At 37.9% G+C, this 20,672-nt stretch overlaps 1 protein-coding gene across 3 annotated transcripts in view; it reads right to left on the bottom strand.

The window, feature by feature from the left end:
- The window catches only part of Sclt1 (sodium channel and clathrin linker 1), a 133,667-nt gene that overhangs the window by 81,349 nt on the left and 31,646 nt on the right, over positions 1 to 20,672 (bottom strand). For all 3 annotated transcript variants that reach the window (XM_021226894.2, XM_005069675.4, XM_013113044.3), the window contains one exon: positions 18,435 to 18,505. In XM_021226894.2, the coding sequence (XP_021082553.1) occupies positions 18,435 to 18,505 (71 nt within the window). The remainder of the gene's footprint in view (positions 1 to 18,434; positions 18,506 to 20,672) is intronic.

Here is a 20,672-nt window from a genome sequence, read left to right as displayed (position 1 = left end):
AGAAATCACTGACTCAGGTCTGATGAATGGGGATTGAATTAGACAACCTTAATATAGGTGACAATGGTGTGACTGGGACAATAAATGATGTCAATGTCAGTGGCTCCAAGATCTAACACTAATGCATAAACTGACTTAGTGGAGCCCATTCTATATGGAGAGATAAGTTGCCCAGCCCAGACACAGAAGTGTGGAGATGGAGAGGTGCCTTGGTCCTGCCTCAACTACATAATGGGGCAGACTTAGAAGACTTCCTGAGGGAGGTCTTACCCTCTCCATGGAGCAGATCGGAGGAGGAGGGAGGTGAAAAGAGTAGGAGGAGAGGAGGGAGTGGGAACTGGGATTGAAATGTAAAAAATAAATTAATTAAAAAATTTATTTCTACTTCCAGGCCCCAATCTCCAGTGACTCCAGCTTCAGGAAACACATCAGCCCTCCCAGGCCCCAACCTCTGGCAATCCCAGCTTCAGGTGAGCTTGGGTATCTGGGGGAATACTCGATCTTCTGGGGGCTGCTCCTGGCATCCAGAAGACCCTCCCACACAGGGAAGACATCAGCCCTTCCAGGCCCCAATCTCCAGCAATCCCAGCTAGCTAGGTGAACTTGAGATTCCGGGTGGTCACTCCCCATCCACCGCCTGACCCCCATCCCCTGGATCTTCAATCTTCCGGGGCCGCTCCTGGCATCCAGAAGACCTGCCCACACAGGAAAGACATCAGCCCTTCCAGGCCCCAATCTCCAGCGATCCCAGCTAGCTAGGAAAGAAGTCAGCCCTTCCAGGCCCCAATCTCCGGCGATCCCAGTCAGGAAGGAAGGGGACCAGTGGAGACAGAAAGACCCCACCAGCACCCACTGGAAGAAGAAATGGGAAGACGACAGAATAAGAGCCCACTCAGCAGTCAAAAGACCAACATGACTCCACCAGAATCTAGGGAACCAACGCCAGCAAGACTGAAAAGCACTTCATAGATGAAGCAGAGGAGACAGACCTTAAAAATCATTTTATGAAGATGATAGAGACCCTCAAAGAAGAAACAAGGAAATCCCTTAAAGAAATAGAGGAAAAAACAAACAAAAAAAATCCATGAAATGGGGGAAAATTCAAGAAATAAACAAATCTCTCAAAGAATCTAAAGAGTACCAAGAAAAAACAACCAAACAAATGAAGGAAACAACTCAAACAGTTGAAGGGTTGAAAGCTGAAATAGAAACAATAAAGAAAACACAGAACGAGGGGATGCTGGAAATGGAAAAGCTGGGTAAACGATCAGGAACTACAGATGCAAGTATCACCAATAGAATACAAGAGATAGAAGAGAGAATCTCAGGTGTTGAAGACTCATTAGAAGATATACAGTCGTCGACCAAAGAAAATATCAAAACCAACAATTCCCTAACACAAAATATCCAAGAAATATGGGCCACCATGAAGAAGCCAAACCTGAGAATAATAGGTATAGAAGAAGGCGAAGAAATACAGCTCAAAGGTACAGAAAACATATTCAACAAAATCATAGAAGAAAACTTTCCTAACCTAATGAAGGATATGCCTATGAAAATACAAGAATCTTACAGAACACCAAATAGGCTGGACCAGAATGGACCAGAAAAAGAAGTCACCTCACCATATAATAATCAAAACATCAAACCTACAGAATAAAGAGAAAATATTAAGAGCAACTAAAGAAAAAGACCAAGTAACATATAAAGGCAGAGCTATCCGAATTACACCTGACTTCTCAGTGGAAACTATGAAAGCCAGAAGATCCTGGACAGATGTCCTACAAATGCTAAGGGAACAAGGATGCCAGCCCAGACTACTATATCCAGCAAAGCTCTCAATTACCATAGATGGAGAAAACAAAATATTCCATGACAAAGCCAGAGTTAAACAATGCATATCCATGAATCCAGCTCCACAGAAAGTGCTAGAAGGAAAACCTAGACCCAAGGAAGATAACTACACTCACAAAGACACAGGCAATAGATAATCCCACTTTACCAAACACCAAAAGAAAAAGGGAGGAGAACCTACACAAAATAACTCCACTACCAATAAATCAAGCACAAACAAGAATCATCAATCAATGGTCATTAATATCCCTCAGTGTCAACGGTCTCAACTTGTCTATAAAAAGACATAGACTAGCAGAATGGATACAAAGACAGAACCCATCCTTCTGTTGCATACAAGAAACACATCTCAACATCAAAGACAGACGTTATCTCAGAGTAAAGGGTTGGGAAAAGATCTTCCAATCAAACAGACCCAAGAAACAAGCGGGTGTAGCATTCCTAATATCTAATCAACTGGACTTCAAATTAAAATCAATCAAAAGAGATAAAGAAGGACACTTCATATTCATCAAAGGAAAAGTCCATCAAGATGAAGTCTCAATTTTAAACATCTATGCCCCAAATACAAAGGCACCTACATTCGTGAAAGAAACATTACTAAAGCTCAAAATGCACATAAAATCTCACACACTAATAGTAGGAGACTTCAACACTCCGCTTTCACCGCTAGACAGGACCTCCAGACAGAAACTTAACAAAGAAACAAAAGAACTAATAGACGTTATGACCCAACTGGGTTTAACAGACATCTATAGAACATTTCACCCAAACACAAAAGGATATACCTTCTTCTTAGTGCCACATGGAACCTTCTCTAAAATTGACCACATAATAGGAAACATAGCAAATCTCCACAGATACAAGAAAATTGGAACAATCCCCTGTATCTTATCAGATCACCATGCATTAAAATTAGAATTCAACAATAACACAAATCGCAGAAATCCTACAAACTCATGGAAATTGAACAATGCACAATTGCACCATCCCTGGGTAAAGGAACAAATAAAAAAAGAAATTACAGACTTCCTGGAATTCAATGAGAATGAAGACACAACATACCCAAACTTATGGGACGCTGTGAAAGCTGTGCTGAGAGGAAAGTTCATAGCAGTAAGTGCCCACATGAAGAAACCGGAGAACAGTCACACTAGAGAATAAATAGCACAGCTGAATGTTCTAGAACAAAAAGAAGCAAACTCCCCCAGGAGGAGCAGACGCCAGGAAATAATCAAATTGAGGGCTGAAATCAATCAAGTAGAAACCAGGAGAACATTGAGAAGAATCAATGAAACAAAGAATTGGTTCTTTGAGAAAATCAACAAAATAGACAAATCTTTGTCCAAACTAACCAAAAGACAGAGAGGGAGCATGCTAATTAACAAAATCAGAAATGAAAAAGGGGACCTAACAACAGACTCTGAGGAAATCCAGAGAATCATCAGGGCATACTTTGAAAATCTGTACTCCACAAAATTCGAACATTTAAAGGAAACGGACAATTTCCTGGATAGATATCACTTGCCAAAACTAAATCAAGAGCAGATAAACAATCTAAACAGACCTATAACCCCTAATGAAATGGAAGCAGTCATCAAAAGTCTCCCAAACAAAAAAAGCCCAGGCCCAGATGGCTTCAGTGCGGAATTCTACCTGAAATTAAAAGAAGAGCTAATTCCAATACTCCTCAAATTATTTCACACAATAAAAGCAGGAGGCTCACTGCCCAACTCTTTTTATGAGGCTACAATTACCTTGATACCCAAGCCACACAAAGACACAACTAAGAAAGAGAACTATAGACCAATTTCCCTCATGAACATCAATATAAAAATACTCAATAAAATACTCGCAAACCAGATTCAAGAACACATCAGAAAAATCATCCACCATGATCAAGTAGGCTTCATCCCAGGAATGCAGGGATGGTTCAACATTAGAAAATCTATCAATGTAATCCACCATATAAACAAACTGCGAAAGAAAAACCACATGATCATCTCACTAGAAGCTGAAAAAGTCTTTGACAAAATCCAGCACTATTACATGATAAAAGTCCTAGAGAGATCAGGGATAACAGGAACATACCTGAACATAATAAAAGCAATATACCGTAAACCAACAGCTAACATCAAACTAAATGGAAAGAAACTCAACGCAATTCCTCTAAAATCAGGAACAAGACAAGGCTGTCCATATCTCTTCAATATTGTACTTGAAGTTCTAGCTACAGCAATAAGACAACAAAAGGAGATCAAGGGGATACAAAGGAAAAAAAGAAGTCAAGCTTTCACTATTTGCAGATGATATGATAGTTTACATAGGTGACCCGAAAAACTCCGCAAGGGAACTCCTAGAGATGAGGAAACTGAGCTTCACACACCCAGCAATCTGTCAAAACCCTCCATCAATAAACAGCTGCTAGTCTGAATGTACCTGTTGTCTCACAACCTATATGCTAAAATCCTGTAAAAGTACAATATTCAGATAGCCTCATGTGATGGTATTAGGAGGTAGGATGTTTTGGGAGGTGATGATAGTACGATTGGGGAGTTCTCAAAAATGGGATCAGCAGTCTAATAAGAGGGATGAAGGGGGCTGCTTGCCCCTTCCACTCTGTGAAGACTCACCAAGAAGGTGCAGTTGTAAACCAGAACCCTCACTGGACATGGAACCTGCTGGTGTCTTGATCTTGTCCTTGTCATTCTCTTGAACTTTAAGGAAATAACTTTATGGTGTTTCCAAACTATTCCACTCTACAGTATTTTGTTAATTAGATGAAATGGACTAAGGCAATGCAGGACCAGAATGTAAAGGTAGGACTAAGCATGCAGTCATGCTTCTCACACAACATACAATGTCAAAGCACAACCTTAAAAGGTGTATAAGTGCAGAATATTTGCCAAAGACAGTTACAATTATCAGTAAAACATTCTTAAATAAATAGTTTTGTTTTACCTTTGACGAACACTGAAATAAGAAATCATAATATTAAATAGTTGCTGCCAAAGTCTACTCATGACCCATGTGCTCTACAAGTAAAATGGAGTATATTCTTTGTTCTTCAAAGAGTAAGAGAAATAAAATAAAAACATATATAATATAATCATCCCTTAGATAAGACTAAGGTTAAACCTTGCGAGGAGACAGAAAAATGTCAGGAAAGCCCTATCCTCGTCCTAGAACCTGCTTTCGTTTTCTATGCTCAGAAAGTTAGCTGCCAACACATAAGGAACTGTCTGGCAATTCTATGACTAAGCACATCTGCTCAAGGCCGTTTCTCACGTGGGAAAGATTCCAAGAGACACCATGAATCAAAACTAGTGGTACATGAATTCCAGATTTCCACAGCATTTTATAATAGAAGACACAATATTATTCAAATTGAAACATAAAACATCTGAGAAAAATCTGTTATCTCAGTTAAAATAAAACCATTACCTGGCAAAAGTACATTTTAAAAATAAGCAGTATATAAGTTACTGGCACATATTTTTGGAGAAAAAAGTACTCATTTGTAAAAATGTCTTGATCACAATGAATATACATAAACTTCAATTTACATAATTTATCTTTCACATTCACTATGATAGCATGAGATCAAGAACTGCATTTGTTTTTTTTAATTTTATTTTTTAATTTAAATTTGAATTAGAAACAAGGTTGTTTCACATGTCAATTCCAGGTCCCTCTCCTTTTCCCTCCCCTTGTCCCACGCCCTCCCATTAACCCCTCCAATATCCCCTCATTTCCGGGGGCCGGGGGGAAAGTGTCCATAGTCTGTCATTTCATCCAGGGCAGGGCCTAAACCCTCCCCTAAGAGTCCAGGGTGAGAGTGCATCTCTCATTGTTGGATGGGCACTCAACCCACATTCTTATATGGACACTGCTGGTGGGAGTGCCAACTTGTACAGCCAAATTGCCAGCCATTTTTCCTCAGAAAAATGTGGTAAACCTACCACAAGACCCAGCAACTCCACTCTTAGGCATATATCCAAAAGATGCCCATTCATATTACAAGGATGTCTGTTCCACTATGTTCATAGAAGCATTATTTGTAATAGCCAGAACCTGGAAGCAATCTAGGTATCCCTCAACCGAAGAGTGGATAGAGAAAATGTGGTACATTTACACAATGGAGTACTATTCAGCAGAAAAAAAAAAACCAATGGAATCCTGAAATTTGCAGGCAAATGGATGACACTAGAAGAAACCATCCTGAGTGAGGTAACCCAGTCACAAAAAAGAGATACATGGCATGTACTCTCTCATATATGGATTTTAGACCTATATCTCGGGAGTGCCAGCCTACAATCCCATGTCTAGAAAGTCTGGGAAACAGAACTTTCATTCAATGGCTGATGGAAACAGAGGCAGACTCCCACAGCTAACACTGAGCTTAACTCAAGAAAACCAGTGACAGAAAGAGAGGACTGATGAGCAGTGTAGGAGTGTTGCCCTTTCACCACAACCTCTCCAGTATAAATTGTCATTGGAGTTTTTGATTTTAGCCATTCTGACTGGAGTAAGATGGTATCTCAGCATTTCCCAGATGGCTAAGGATGTTGAGCACTTTCTCAAGTGCCTCTCAGCCATTTTAGATTCCTCTATTGAGAATTCTCTATTTAGTTCTGTAGCCCACTTTTTCATTGGATCCTTTGGTGTTTTGGAGACTTGCTTCTTGAGTTCTTTGTAAATTTTGGAGATCAGCCCTCTGTCCGATGTGCGGTTAGTGAATATCTTTTCCCATTCTGTGGGCTGCCTTTTTGTCTTGCTGACTGTGTCCTTTGCCTTACAGAAGCTTCTCAGTTTCAGAACGTCCCATTTATTAATTGTTCACCTCACTGTCTGTGCTACTGGTGTTACAAGAACTGCATTGTATTACATCAATTCTTATGTTCTTCAATAAAACCATTACTTATACATAATTTCATGATCAGTTTTAAATTTTGGATTTTATTTAAATACAGAACTAAACATTGAACTTTTATCACTTATTGCAGCTTTGAGATTGTTGGTAATAAAATAGACATAAAGGGAAGTGCACTCTCACCCTGAACTCTTGGGGAAGGGTCTAGGCCCTGCCCTATATGAAATGACAGACTATGGACACCCCCATGGAGGGCCTCACCCTCCCTGGGGGAATGAGGGGATAACGGGGGGGGTGTTGGGGGAGGGCATGGGAGGAGGGGAGGGAATGGGAGAGGGACCTGGAACTGACTTGTGAAGCAACCTCGTTTCTTATCTAAATTTAAACTGGAAAAAAAAAACCAAAGGTTGCATCTGTAATAGAACACAGAATGTCTTCTGATATGAATACTATAATACTTCTGTTTACTATATGAAAATGATTGATCAGGTGTGCTCATTTGGAAAGCACACTAAGTACTCAACCATTTCTGAATAGCTGAATAAAGAGTATTATACAAAAATTTTCTAAATAATGAAAGCCTAAGAAAGCAGTTGTGGCTCTGAAAGATTGAAGAGCAAGAGATAGGAATAGAAAACCCATATAAATATATTAGTTTATTTTATTCTTTCAATAAAGGATAATTTATTTTATTTGATAATATCACTCAAAATATTTTTTATCATCTTTCATGGACCCTAAAGGTTAGTGAGATGAAAATGTACAAAGTTAATCTACAGATTCAATGCAATCACCATCAAAATCCCAGCACAATCCTTCACAGACCTTGAAAGGACAATACTCAACTTTATATGGAAAATCAAAAGACCCAGGACAGTCAAAATGACCCTGTACAACAAAGGAACTTCTGGAGGTATCACCATCCCTGACTTCAAGCTGTACTTTAGAGCTATAGTAATGAAAACAGCTTGGTATTGGCACAAAAACAGAATGGTAGTCCAATAGATTTGAATTGAAGACCCTGATATTAATCCACACACCTTTGAACACCTGATCTTTGACAAAGAAGCTAAAACTATACAATGGAAAACAGAAAGTATCTTCAACAAGTGGTGCTGGCATAACTGGATGCAGACAGTAGAAGACTGCAGATAGATACATATTTATTGCCATGCACAAAGCTTAAGCCCAAATGGATCAAAGACCTCAGCATAAATCCAGCCACACTAAACCTCTTAGAAGAGAAAAAGGATTGACGACCACAGCTAAACACTGAACTGAATTCCTAGAATCCAGTTGCAGAGAGGGAGGAGTGGTGAGCAAAGATATCATGACCCAGCTGGTGAAACCCACAGAAACAGCAGACCTGAACAAGGGGAAGCTCATGGACCCCAGACTGATGGCTGAGAGGCCAGCATGGGACTTATCCAGACCCCCTAAATTTGGGTGTCAGTGAGGAGGTCTTGGCAATCTATTTTATTTAAGATAAGGTATCACTGTTAGAACTCACTATGTTGTCCAGGCCAGTTTCAAACTCAAGAGATGTATTTGTCTGCCTCTCCAGTGCTGCAACTAAAGGTGTGTGCCACCATACTTGGCTCCCTTTCTTTTAAAAGCATCTCCAAGTTGCAGAATTTGAGCCTACTATGCTGGACATGTTCTACAAGCAAATATAATGAAATGAAAAAGCACCTACAAAGAAATAAAATAAATTTTCAATTAAATGAGAGAGTGCTAAGTAGATCTGCAAGGATAAAAGAATAAAATAAAAGAATAAAAATCGGGTGTAATGACATTGAGAACACCTTCCTGAAGAAAGCAAGTGTGGCCACAGAGAGTACAAATGTTCTGAGAAATAGAATAATGACGAAAAGGCAAGAAGAAGGAAGCAGGAGGCTTTTGAGTAATAACAAAGTGACACCTGGAGCACTTTACACTCAAGGGTTAAGGAGGGCCAGGTGGATGGAGATTGTGAAGTTATATGCTATGGCAGAGTATCACCAAAACTCTCAAAAACAAAAACAAAAGAAGCTTTAATTATATAGTCAACATGATTGCAGTTTTTGGAATCATATTATCAGACAACAAATGAAGCCATGTTTCAGTGTAAGTACAAACGTGTTTAAAGTATTTCTAGTTTACTTTTTCTTGGCATGGTAATACAGAACATTTCAAAACTGAATTTTGGTAATGTCAATATGCCCATCATTTAGAATCTGTCAAACTTGAAAGCAACATCCTTTCCCTCAAAGAAGCATCTGCTTATCCTTATGTTCCTTCAAATCTGTGGCAGGAAAAGCAGGCACAGTTTTATGTATACAACTCTGAACTGCTTAATGTTGAACTATAGAATATCATTGGTAAATATTACGGCAAAATTGCTTACAGACAGCTCAACATTCAAGATCCTTTGGGTTTCAGAAAACCACAACTAGCATTATCATTCTTAACTCATTTAATCTCAAGTCATACATTTTTACATCAAGTATACAAAAAACAAATAAATCTTCTACACAGATGTCAAAAATCAACATACCCACTCATCATCTTTTCACTTCTAATCAACTCTCATTCTTGATTCTTTAAGGCTGTGAATACTGTCACAGAGCCAGGCTTAGCAACTCACTAGGATTAGCAATGAAAAGATAGGAGCTCCAACTTGATCTTTCCTTCAGTCTGCTGGGGAACCCTGTGTGAGATAGTTCAAGTCTTTGATTTGGTTTACTTTCTTTATAATATTAAGAAGTTAGAAAAGTGGTCCTTGAGATACTGTCTGCCAGTTCAACAAGTAATAGTTTACCTTGACCTTTAGCCCCTAGTTCTCCCTTTTCCCCTTCAACATGGGATTTTCCATATCCCCTTTATTTCTCAGTACATGACTGCAGGTCATTATGAACCAATTTCCTCACTCAACTTTCGGGATCTATCTCTGCATTCTTTTCTTTTCTTTTTTTAGGGGGTGGGGTGTTTTGAGACAGGGTTTCTCTATGGCTTTGGAGGCTGTCCTGAACTAGCTCTTGTAGACCAAGCTAATCTCGAACTCACAGATATCCGCCTGCCTCTGCCTCCTAAGTGCTCAGATTAAAGGTGTGCGCCAACACCAACGCCAGCTCTATTTCTGTATTCTTAAAGGAGTACACCACCACTATCTGACTATCTGAGCATTCCAAACTTGTATTTTCCTTGCAATCTTTTCTGGGCCTTCAATTCAAAGTTAAGCACACTGTTAGATGACTCATTGTTTTCAACTGTCATGACAATGCATTCAGTTGTGTTTGTTGGTCCCTCTTTGTTTTGTAAGTTCATGTTAAACTGTGATATGTATTGCTAGTGCAAGTTTTTATACTAAAGATCCCTATCTGTGTAATATAAACTTTGTTTTTTAGATCTATGTTTTTATCATTTAATTATCTATACGAAATACACAGTGCTTGTTGTTGATGCCTTATTTTCCATAAGCATAATTACCACATACTACCCACTGGTCCCTTGGTGATGAATACGTAGGCTGCCTGCTTGTGGGAGATATTCGATAGCACTGTGAACCCCAAACTTGCATTTGTATTAATTAAATAAAATTAACCTTGGGTCCAGAGGCTGAGTTAGCAAGTAGTTGACAGAAAGTTATCATAGGGCATTTGGAAGAGTTAGACAGATGTACAGGAAGTAGTCAGGAGGGATTTGGAGTGGCACAGTTCTCTTTGGAAGATGCCAGCAAGAAGAGAAGGTTAGCTAGTTGTTACTTCGCTTCTCTGAACTTGCAGGTTTTTGCCCTAACCTTTGATTCTTCAGTCTTCTTTACGAATAGAATAGAGATTTAGTTAAAGCTACCTTTAGTGAGTGGCAGTGACAGGGCAAGTGCCTGCACGAAAAAACTTCCCATCAGGCTGTGCCTGCTACCAGAGAAGCAGGCAGGTAACTGCAGAGACTCAACTGCTGGTTAAAATAGCAGTAGACTGAAGTGCAGCCACTGTGCTGAAGTTAAAACAGCAGCCTGCACTTCCCAACTTCTAGAAGTAGCCACAGTCCACAGAAACAATGACCAACTAATTTGGGGAATACAATTGCTGGAAATGTTTTTACTTTAGAAACAAATATATGTAATACATACTTTGTTCTTGTACTATACATACTAAATATGGATACATATCTCTATCTATAATGAATATAGACTATTATTTAAAAATTGTTGAATTATATATAATTGTATAATATCCTAAAGGACTTCATTATTATATTCTACTTCGAATATATACATATGTACATGCATGTATATACACACATGGAGAGAGAGAGAGAATGAATGAATGCGAGAGGCTGACTTTTTGAAACAGGGATTTACATGACCTAGCCTCAAACAAATCTCCTGTCTATACTTACTAAGTGCCACCATTACAGGTGTGTGCCATCATGCCAAGCTTTGATCTTACATTTTGACATCATTTTTTGTTTGTTTGTTTTTGAGACAGGGTTTTCTGGAACTCGCTGTGTAGACCAGACTGGCCTTGAACTCAGAGATATGCCTGCCTCTGCCTCCCAAGCGCTGTAATTAGAGATATTTGCCCACGACAAGCAGGCCCAACATCAATTTTTGAGCACAGAGATTAGGATCTCTAATCCAAAAATATGAAATCTGAAACACTAAGAAACTTGAAACAGCCTGCCCCTTACTCAGGGGAGAGGTAACGGGGCCCCTGTCTCAGGCCTGACTTCCACTTGCCCTCTTTGGGATCTCCTGGTCTAGGCGCTGTAGGCAGGTCAACTCGCCCCAGGCAGATCAAGTCATCTAGAGTCTGCTGACATAGCAGTGCTAGTCCAGCTCCACCCACAGGGAGAGGGAGACCCACCTGCACCAGTTGTGAGATTCTTCAAAGTATTGGACAGGCTTACACCCACTAGAAGAGAACCTTGGACCCATACCTACCAGGAGAGGAAGAGACCCCACCTGCATCCACTGGAAGAAGGGATGGGAAGGCGACACTATAAGAACACATTCAGCAACAGAAAAACCAATATGAAGCCACCAGAGTCTAGGGACTCTACACCAGCAAGACCTGAACATCCCAACACAGATAAAACAGAAAAGCATGACCTTAAAAACAACTTCATGAAGATGATACTCTAAAAGAGGAAATGAGAAAATCCTTTAAAGAAATGGAAGAAAAAACAAACAAAAATTTCAAGAAAGGGAGGAAAAGACAAACCAAAAATTGCAAGAAAACAATTCAAACAATGCAAAGTTTGAAAGCTGAGACACAATAAAAAAATAAACAAAAAAAAAAAAACCACAGTCTGAGGGAATGCTGGAATTAGAAAAGGTGGGTAAACTATAGATTCAAGCATAACCAACAGAATACAAGAGATGGAAGAGAGAATCTCAGGCGTTGAAGATACACTAGGAGAAAATAGATTCATCAACCACAGAAAAATCTTAAGTCCAATAAATCCCTAACACAAAATATCCAGGAAATATGGGATACCGTGAAAAGGCCAAACCTAAGACTAATAGGTATAGAAGAAGGTGAAGAAACCTAACTCAAAGGTGCAGAAAACATATTCAACAAAATCATAGAAGAAAACTTTCCCAACCTAAAGAAACACATGCCCATGAAAGTACTAGCAGCTTACAGAACACTAAATAGAATGAACCACACAAAAAAATTCCCCTTGCCACATAATAATCAGAACACCAAACATACAAAATAAAGAAAGAATATTAAGATCAGCAAAGGAAAAAGGACAAGTAACACATAAAGGCAAGCCTATCAGAATTATACCTGACTTCTTCATGGAAACTCTGAAAGCCAGCAGGTCCTGGATAGATATTCTACCAACACTAAGAGATCACAGATGGCAGCCCAGACTACTCTATCCAGTAAAGCTTTCAATCACTATAGATGGAGAAAACAAGATATTCCATGACAAAACCAGATTTAACAATACATATTCACTAATTCAGCCCTACAGAAGTACTGGAATGAAAACTCCAACCTAAGGAGATAATCCCACTTTACCAAAAGCCAAAAGAAAAAGTGGGGTAAATCCACAAACAATACAACCACCAACAAATCCAAAACAAACAAGAATTAACACTCAATAGTCTTTAATTCCCTCAACATTAATGGTCTTAACTCTTCTATAAAAAGACACAGGCTAACAGAACGCACATAAAGAGAGAATCCATCCTTCTGCTGCATACAAGAAACACACCTCAACTTCAAAGACAGTGATTACCTGACAGTAAGTGTTGCGATAGGATTTTCCAATCAAATGGACCCAAGAAACAAGCTGGGGTAGCTATCCTAATATCTAACAAATTAGACTTCAAAGTAAAATCAATCAAAAGAGATGAAGGGCATTTCTTATTTATCACGGAAAAAATCCATCAGGAAGAAGTCTAAATTTTGAGGGGAGGGAGATGAAACTGGAATTGACATGTAAAACAAGCTTGTTTCTAATTTAAATAAAAAAGGAAAAATATATTTGACTATAAATATGCAGCCATTAAAGGATAATTAAAGCTCAAAAAAAAAAAACTTAAAACATTTCAGTGCCAAGGCAACACAATAAGTGGTAAATTTTATACCTGATCACATGTGCTAGTTTTCAGTAAAAATATTTGTAAACTAAAGATATTGTATTAAACTACTTTCAGACTGAGTGTAAGATACATAAAATAAATTAATTTTGATTTTAGAATTGATTCCACTTAAAAGCGATTTCATTGTATATATGTAAATATACCAAATTTTGAGAAAAAAATCACTCAAATCTGTAACTCTTTAGCCATATCACTTAGTCTGCATTTCTCAGAATGCTGTAACCTTTGAAATGTTTGCTCACAGTCTTTGTCCAGTTATCTTTGGCTCTTATTTATCAGTTTTTCCTATTTTGGCTTATATTTTAAATATTGAATTAGAGATTTTTTCCCATATATAATATGTAATGACTTACAACAAGAAGCATTATTCCATAGATATGTACAATATTCATGTTTTAATGTACCAGTAAAAAAGAATTTAAGTGTAAAATTAAATACTTTAAATTATCTTATTTAAAGATAAATCTGGCACTAGGGAATTATACATACATCCAAAAGGATGACCCTAACTAGGACCCTAAACAATAGTGGAGAGGCTACCTTAAATGCCAGTCCCCCTACAATGAGATTGATGACTACCTTAAATGCCATCCTAGAGCCTTCATCCAGTAGCTGATGGAAGCAGAAGCAGAGAACCACAGCCAAGAACTGCGCCAAACTCCTGGAATCCAGTTTCAGAGAGGGATGAGTGACGAACAAAGGAGTCAAGACCACGATGGGAGAACCCACAGAAACACCTGTCCTGAGCACCGACTACAGTCTGACAGCTGGGTACTAACACAGTACCAAACCAGGCCCCCTGAACGAAAGAATCTGGATTTGTTCTGCCCAGTTCCTGAGAACAATTTCCTGAGAGAAGTTGAACTTAAAAGGAATAGATTAATTTCCTTGGAGAGGATATGTGTGAACAAGATTAAATTTTAGGACAATAGCCTTCATCCAGTAGCTGATCGAAGCAGAAGCAGACATCCACAGCTGGAATCCAGTTGTAGAGAGGGAGGAGGGATGAGCAAAGCAGCCATGACATTGCTGGAGAACCCACAGAAACAGTTGAACTGTAGGAGACCCTAGTAGTAAAGCTGGGCAACCAACATTGGACTAAACCAAGCCCTCTGAATGTGGGTGCCAGCTGGGAGGCCTGGGCAGTCTATGGGACCTCTAACAGCGAGCCAGTGTTTATCCCTAGTGCACAAATGGACTTCGGGAGCCCATTCCCTATGGAAGGATGCTATTTCAGCCCAAATACACGAAAGAGGGCCTAGGCCCTCCCCCAAATGATATGACAGACTTTAATGCCACCCCCACTGTAGAGGGCCTCACTATCCTTGGGAGGAGTGGGTAGGGGGTGGAGGGGTCAGTGGGAAGCATGGGAGGATGGGAGGGTGAGGGAATGGGAGGACTGATATGTAAAATAAGATTGTTTATAAAATATTATAAACATTACAGAAATTAAATTGCTCTTCTAAGTGTAATCTGTGTTTGAATTCTCTATTTAATGCATCTACTACCTATTCTTAAGCCAGCAACCAATGTGTGTAAGCTTTGCAACTTCTCTAGAATCTTTGTTTTGCAGGTGATTTTGACTATCTCTAATATCACATATTTTCGAAAATGTATGACTAGGCTCAAATTAAATTTGTTTTCATACAATTTGGTATTTCAACAATGTTGGTATTCCCAACATGTTCATGTGTCTGTACATCAGATTAGACTAAAATGCATTCAGCAATAATTCTCAGTTGTGACTGTAGAGTTCATGTGTTTTAAGATAGGTTATGTTAGAAATGGAAAGTTATAAATTTAATTTCTTAATCATTAGTTGCTGGTATGGAAAACATATAGTATATTGCCTTTACACACTCAGACCTTATTAAAGTCATTAATTGATGAAAGATGAGGTTTCATTATTAACTGTGAATGTGTTCTTTATAGATGGTGACTGTTTCCTCTTGTTGCTATTCATGTTTCTGTGTATGCAGTCTACAAAACACTGTAAAAAGCAAAAACAAAAACCTGTGAAGTTTTGCTTCTAAAATTTAGATATTAAACACATAAATGTATATAAAAATAAATGTGGAAAGGAAAAATCTAATAAATATTTATTATAGATAGAAACTATTCCCAACATGATGGTTCCCTACTGACTTATATTATTAGTTATGATATATACACTTCCATGAATATACTTTGTTTTGTTTTATTTGATCAATGTCACTCTTAAAGACAACAGACTTTTTTCCCTATATAATCATCTTGGTAATTGACATTTTACTATTTTATCAAGGAGAAACTAGATTACCATAACTCTTTCGATCTCTGTCTGTCTTTCTCACACACAGACTCTCTCTTTAAAGCAATTTAGCCTAACTTACATTAAATATTCCCACTAATTGCTTTTTCTCATTCTGGTGAAGTTCTCAATTTTGTTTTGTTTTTTAGATTTTCCATTTCTTTGCTGAGTTTTTGCTTTAGTTTTTTTTTTTGTTTGTTTGTTTGCTTTTTTTGAGGGAGGGGTGGTTTCAAGACAGATTTTTATGTGTAACAGTTCTGGCTGTCCTGGAACTTACTCTGTAGACCAGCCTTGTCTTGAATTTACAGACATCCACTTGCATCTGCTTCTCAAATGCTGGGATTAAAAGCAAATGCTGGGATTAAAAGCATGTGTTACTACCACCTGGCTGCTGAGATTTCTTAATTTATCATTGCAAATTTCTATTTATTTTGAGTAAGACATCATGCATTTGCACACATGTGTAGAGGACAGAAGAGAACACCAAGTCTTTCCCGCTATTGCTTTCTGCTTACTCCTGGTGTCTCACAGAAAGCAAGGCTCCCCATTTTCTCAGCTAAGGTAAAGGCCACAAACCCTGGCAATTTTTCTCTTCTCCTCTCTCCAGTGCTGGGTTGTACCCATGTACAGCTATGCTTAGCTTTTTATATCTCTGCTAGGGATCTGAATTTAGGCCCACATGCTTGCAAATCTTACCCACTGAATCGTTTCCCCAGTCCCTATCATTTAAATTTCTGAAGTTGTTCCTAATTGCTTGCTGATTCATTTTGTTGTGCTTGTTTAAATATCTTTGTCAAAAAGAAGGCAAAACAAACTAAAGAAAAAAGGACAGTCAATTTATATCACACCCAATATCATAATCAACACTACTGGTCATAAAGACCCAAACAGACTTCAAAACACTAATGAGTGACCTGAATAATAGTTCATTCTCATCAATAACTAAGTCATCCAGATAAAATCTATTAGCAAAGAAACTTCAGAGTTAAACTATACGATAGTTCAAATGGACTTAATAGACACCCACAAACTTTTCCACCCCAAAGCTGCAAAGTACTCATTTTTGAATGATTCGAGAGTCACTAAAAGAATCAGGAAGGAAATAAACAATTCTTAGCATCAAACGAGAATGAAAGTACAACATACTAGAATCCAAGGGAAACAGAAAATAACAGTTATAACAGGAAATTTTGTAGCCACAAATTCCTACGTTAAAAAATTAGAGATCTCAAATACATAATCTAATAAAACTTAAGGTCCTAGAAAGGTTTATCTCCAAATCAGCACAAGGAAACAAATGATAAAGACTAGAGTTTAAATTCATGAAATGGAAAACTAAAAGAACATTATAAGGATTAATCAAACAAAGAGTAGATTCTTTGAAAAGGGCAAATAAACTGACAAAACTACTCAAAATACCTGTCAATAAAATTAGAGATGAAAGGGGGTTTTATATTTATTTATTTATTTATTTATTTGGTTTTTACGAGACAGGGTTTCTCTGTATTGTTTCGGAGGCTATCGATCGAAAGGGGGGTTTTATATTGTAGCAGTTTCCACTGAGTTCTAGACAACTAACAGTGAATATTCTGATTTTATTTATTTATTTATGTTTTTCAAGACAGGGTTTCTCTGCATAGCTTTGGAGCCTGTCCTGGAACTAGCTCTTGTAGACCAGGCTGGTGTTGAATTCAGAGATACATCTGCTTCTGCCTCCCAAGCACTGGGATTAAAGGCGTGTACCACCACTGCCTAGCAAATATTCTGATTTTGCATTGTAATAAATTAGAAAAATCTACTTGCTATAAAATTACTCATATTAAAATATTTTTTTTACATATTATTAGTTCTGAGTATGTAGTTTACTGGCAGAGGACTTGCCTAGAGTTTGCAAGGCTCTGGGTTTGATCCCTAGCAATGTCACTCCTCCACTCCGGATCCTACCTTAAATCCTAAAAGCTAAATGTAGCACTGCTTCCCTTATTCCTCTAAATAAGTGTACAGTGTTCCATGGATGACAAATGTTATTACTTTTTCTTTTAATCAACTTTGATACAATTTAAGAGTCATCTGAGAAGAGGGAAAATAAAGGAATTGCTTCTACCAGATTGGCCTTAGCCAAATGTGGGGAATTCTCTTGTTTAAGAACTGATGTGGGAGGACCCAGTCCAGTGTGGACAGAGCCACTTCCGTGCAGTTGGTCCTAGCTGTGTAAGAAAGGTAGTCGAGCAAGCCAGAGACAGCAAGCCAGTAACCAACATTCCTCCGTGGTCTCTGCAATAGTCCCTGCCCTGACTTCTCTCAGTGATGGACAGCGCCATGGAAGGGAAGCATTTAAAATAAGCACTTTCTTTCCCAAATTGCTTTTAGTCTGAAGTTCTCTCATAGAAACAGAAAGCAAAGTTGGGCAGGAAGTCAATGGCTATATGTACTAGGTACATCTTTCTCTTTCCAATCTCAGTTCCCCACTCATCTGGTGGTACTTCCTGTGACTGTCTGCTAAGAAACAAACACCAGGTTGTTGTGCTCCTTCCCTCAGCCAGAAGTCTAATGAAAGATAAACAGTAGCACTTTTCTAGGGAGTTAGTTTTCTGCTGTAGCACTGCTGTACTATCCTATACACGCTATGGTTCCCTCCCTCCTGACTGCTTCAGTCTCTCTCTGTTCATGGCTGATGCTCATATATACAGAGTGTTTCTGGGAAAGGCTTAGTAAATGGGAGGAAGAAAACACTTGGGAAAATCTAGGGTTTTATGAGGAAGTTTCCCTGAACAGATATAATTAATAATAAAAACAAAATTCATGCCTGAAAATACCTAAGACATTTTCGAAGTTGCTCGATCTCCATGCTTTGTTCAGTTACTGTTTTCAGGAAGTGTTGGTTAGTCTGCCATAAGAACAAATCAAAAACATTCAGTATTAGAACATTTAAGGAACTGTATTTCCCAAGGTGATATAAAGTGTATAAGCAAAAAACAAATACAAAAATAAAAACTAAGGTAAGAGTCTCATTGATTACTACCTGTTTTGAGGGTAAAATGTATCCTTGGGTCTCTTCCTTCCTTACCTTGACTTCCGTGGATCCTGCTCCAAACTACCTGACCTTCTGAATCCCTGTCTGAGGGCTTCCTCTGGATGATCTTTTACTCATTTACATAAGTAGGAAACTGAAAAACGCTGTAGGTTATGGAATCAATGTTGAATCTTGTAAAACAGTCTAACAATATTGATGGGACTGACGTAATTAATAATGTATATCTCTATGTTCATGGGTGGGACAAAAACTAAGTCTATCACTGGGATTAAGCTCCAGAACATGACTAATTAATCTGGTTATTAAAAACTGACATGTATTTACTGGAAGAAGGTACAGTCACAGTACCTGGAGGTCAAATCCAACTTGTGGGAATCTGTTCTCACCTTCTACCACATGGGTCTCAGGAATTAGACTCAGGTCTTCAGTCTTAGCAGAACTACATTTATCCACTGAGTCATCTTTCTGGCCCAATTTATTTTATTTTAAGGTCAACTTAAAAAAAAAAAAACACTTGACAGAGTCTTGTTATATAGCCCAGATTGGTCTCAAACTTTCCATCATTCTGACTGCTTCCAGAGTGTTAGGATTACAGGAATATTCATCTGTGCCCAGCTTATTTGCATTTTTATTTTCATTATGTATGCTAATTGTATAAAATAATGGGTTTCATTATGACATCTACATGTACAAAAAGTGCTTCAATCAGATTTATCCAATCTTTTATAATTTGTCTATTCTCCCCTTCACTCTTTTACAACTCTATAATCCCCTTTAAAATAAAAATATGACATAATTTCCTCTCTTTCCCCACCCCTCCTGTATTCTATCCTGTATATCCCTTTCAAATTCAAGGTCTCTCATTCTTTATTATTGTGTGTATATGTATGTATGTGTGTGTAAGTGCAATATAATGAGTTGATTTACTCTTGATTATATGTATATTCTTTTAGGAATGGCCACTTGTGACTGAATAACCATTTAGGGTACTCATGTCTGGGAAAGACAAATTCTTCTTTAAGTTGCTTTCAATCAACTATAGCTATTCATCTAGGGGATATCTGTTAAGTCTATTTGGCTCCTTGTATAATTTCAGTCTGGAGTTTGTATTAACTTTTTCATCTGGATGATCTACTACTAATATCGAGTGGAGTACTGATATTACCCACTATTATTACATTCCTTTATCCAGATTGAAGTTTATTTTTGAAACTGGATGTACCAACATTTGTTGCATATATATAAATGGCAGTTGCATTTCTTTATGGGTTGGTTTCTTTACCTCTTCAGAATAGTTTTGACTTGAAGTATGCACTGCACATATGAGTTTTTGCTGCTGTTAATCCTAGAGGACTGTTTTTTCCTAAGTCGAACATGCAAAATTTGTTGCTAATTCTTATTTGTTCACCGTTCCTCATGAAAATTTATTCTTAGGTTTCATGTTTCTCTACTCTACATTTCAGCTTTGGAATCTTTGAAATATATTCCTCAGTGCTTAGTAGTCATGTGCTGCTTTCAGTTGTGTTCATCTTGGAAGGTCTTTATTTCTCACTGATTTTAAATAACATTTTGGATATGATATTCTTAGTTGGCAGTTATTTACTCTAAGAGATTGAAATAAATCATCCCATGTTTTCTTGGCTTAGAGTTCCTCCTGAGAAGAAAGGTCTGATGTAATTCTAGTGGGTTTGCCTTTAGGAGCAACTTGGGATTTCACTCTTATAGCTTTCACTATTTTGTTTTTGTTCTGTACTCTTGTAACCATAATGTGACAAGAAGACATTCTTTCTGGTCCTATTTGGAGTTCTTAATGGTTCCTATTCTCGGATTGCTATATCTTTTTGTAGATTTGGGAAATTTTCTGCTATAGTGAACATGTTTTATACATCTCTTTGCTTTTTTAAACCCAGCTCCTTCTTTTGCCCTTAAAATTCTTCAGTTTTGTTAGCTATTGAAAACTGTGGTAATTGTTTTTTTAATTATCTCTAACTGTTACCAGGAATTAGTTCTATACCTTATC

Source organism: Mesocricetus auratus, unplaced genomic scaffold (assembly GCF_017639785.1).
Source record: "Mesocricetus auratus isolate SY011 unplaced genomic scaffold, BCM_Maur_2.0 Super-Scaffold_100011, whole genome shotgun sequence".
Taxonomy (NCBI): Eukaryota; Metazoa; Chordata; class Mammalia; order Rodentia; family Cricetidae; genus Mesocricetus; species Mesocricetus auratus.
The sequence above is the reverse complement of the archived record's forward strand: the minus strand, read 5'-3'. Positions and strand labels throughout refer to the sequence as shown.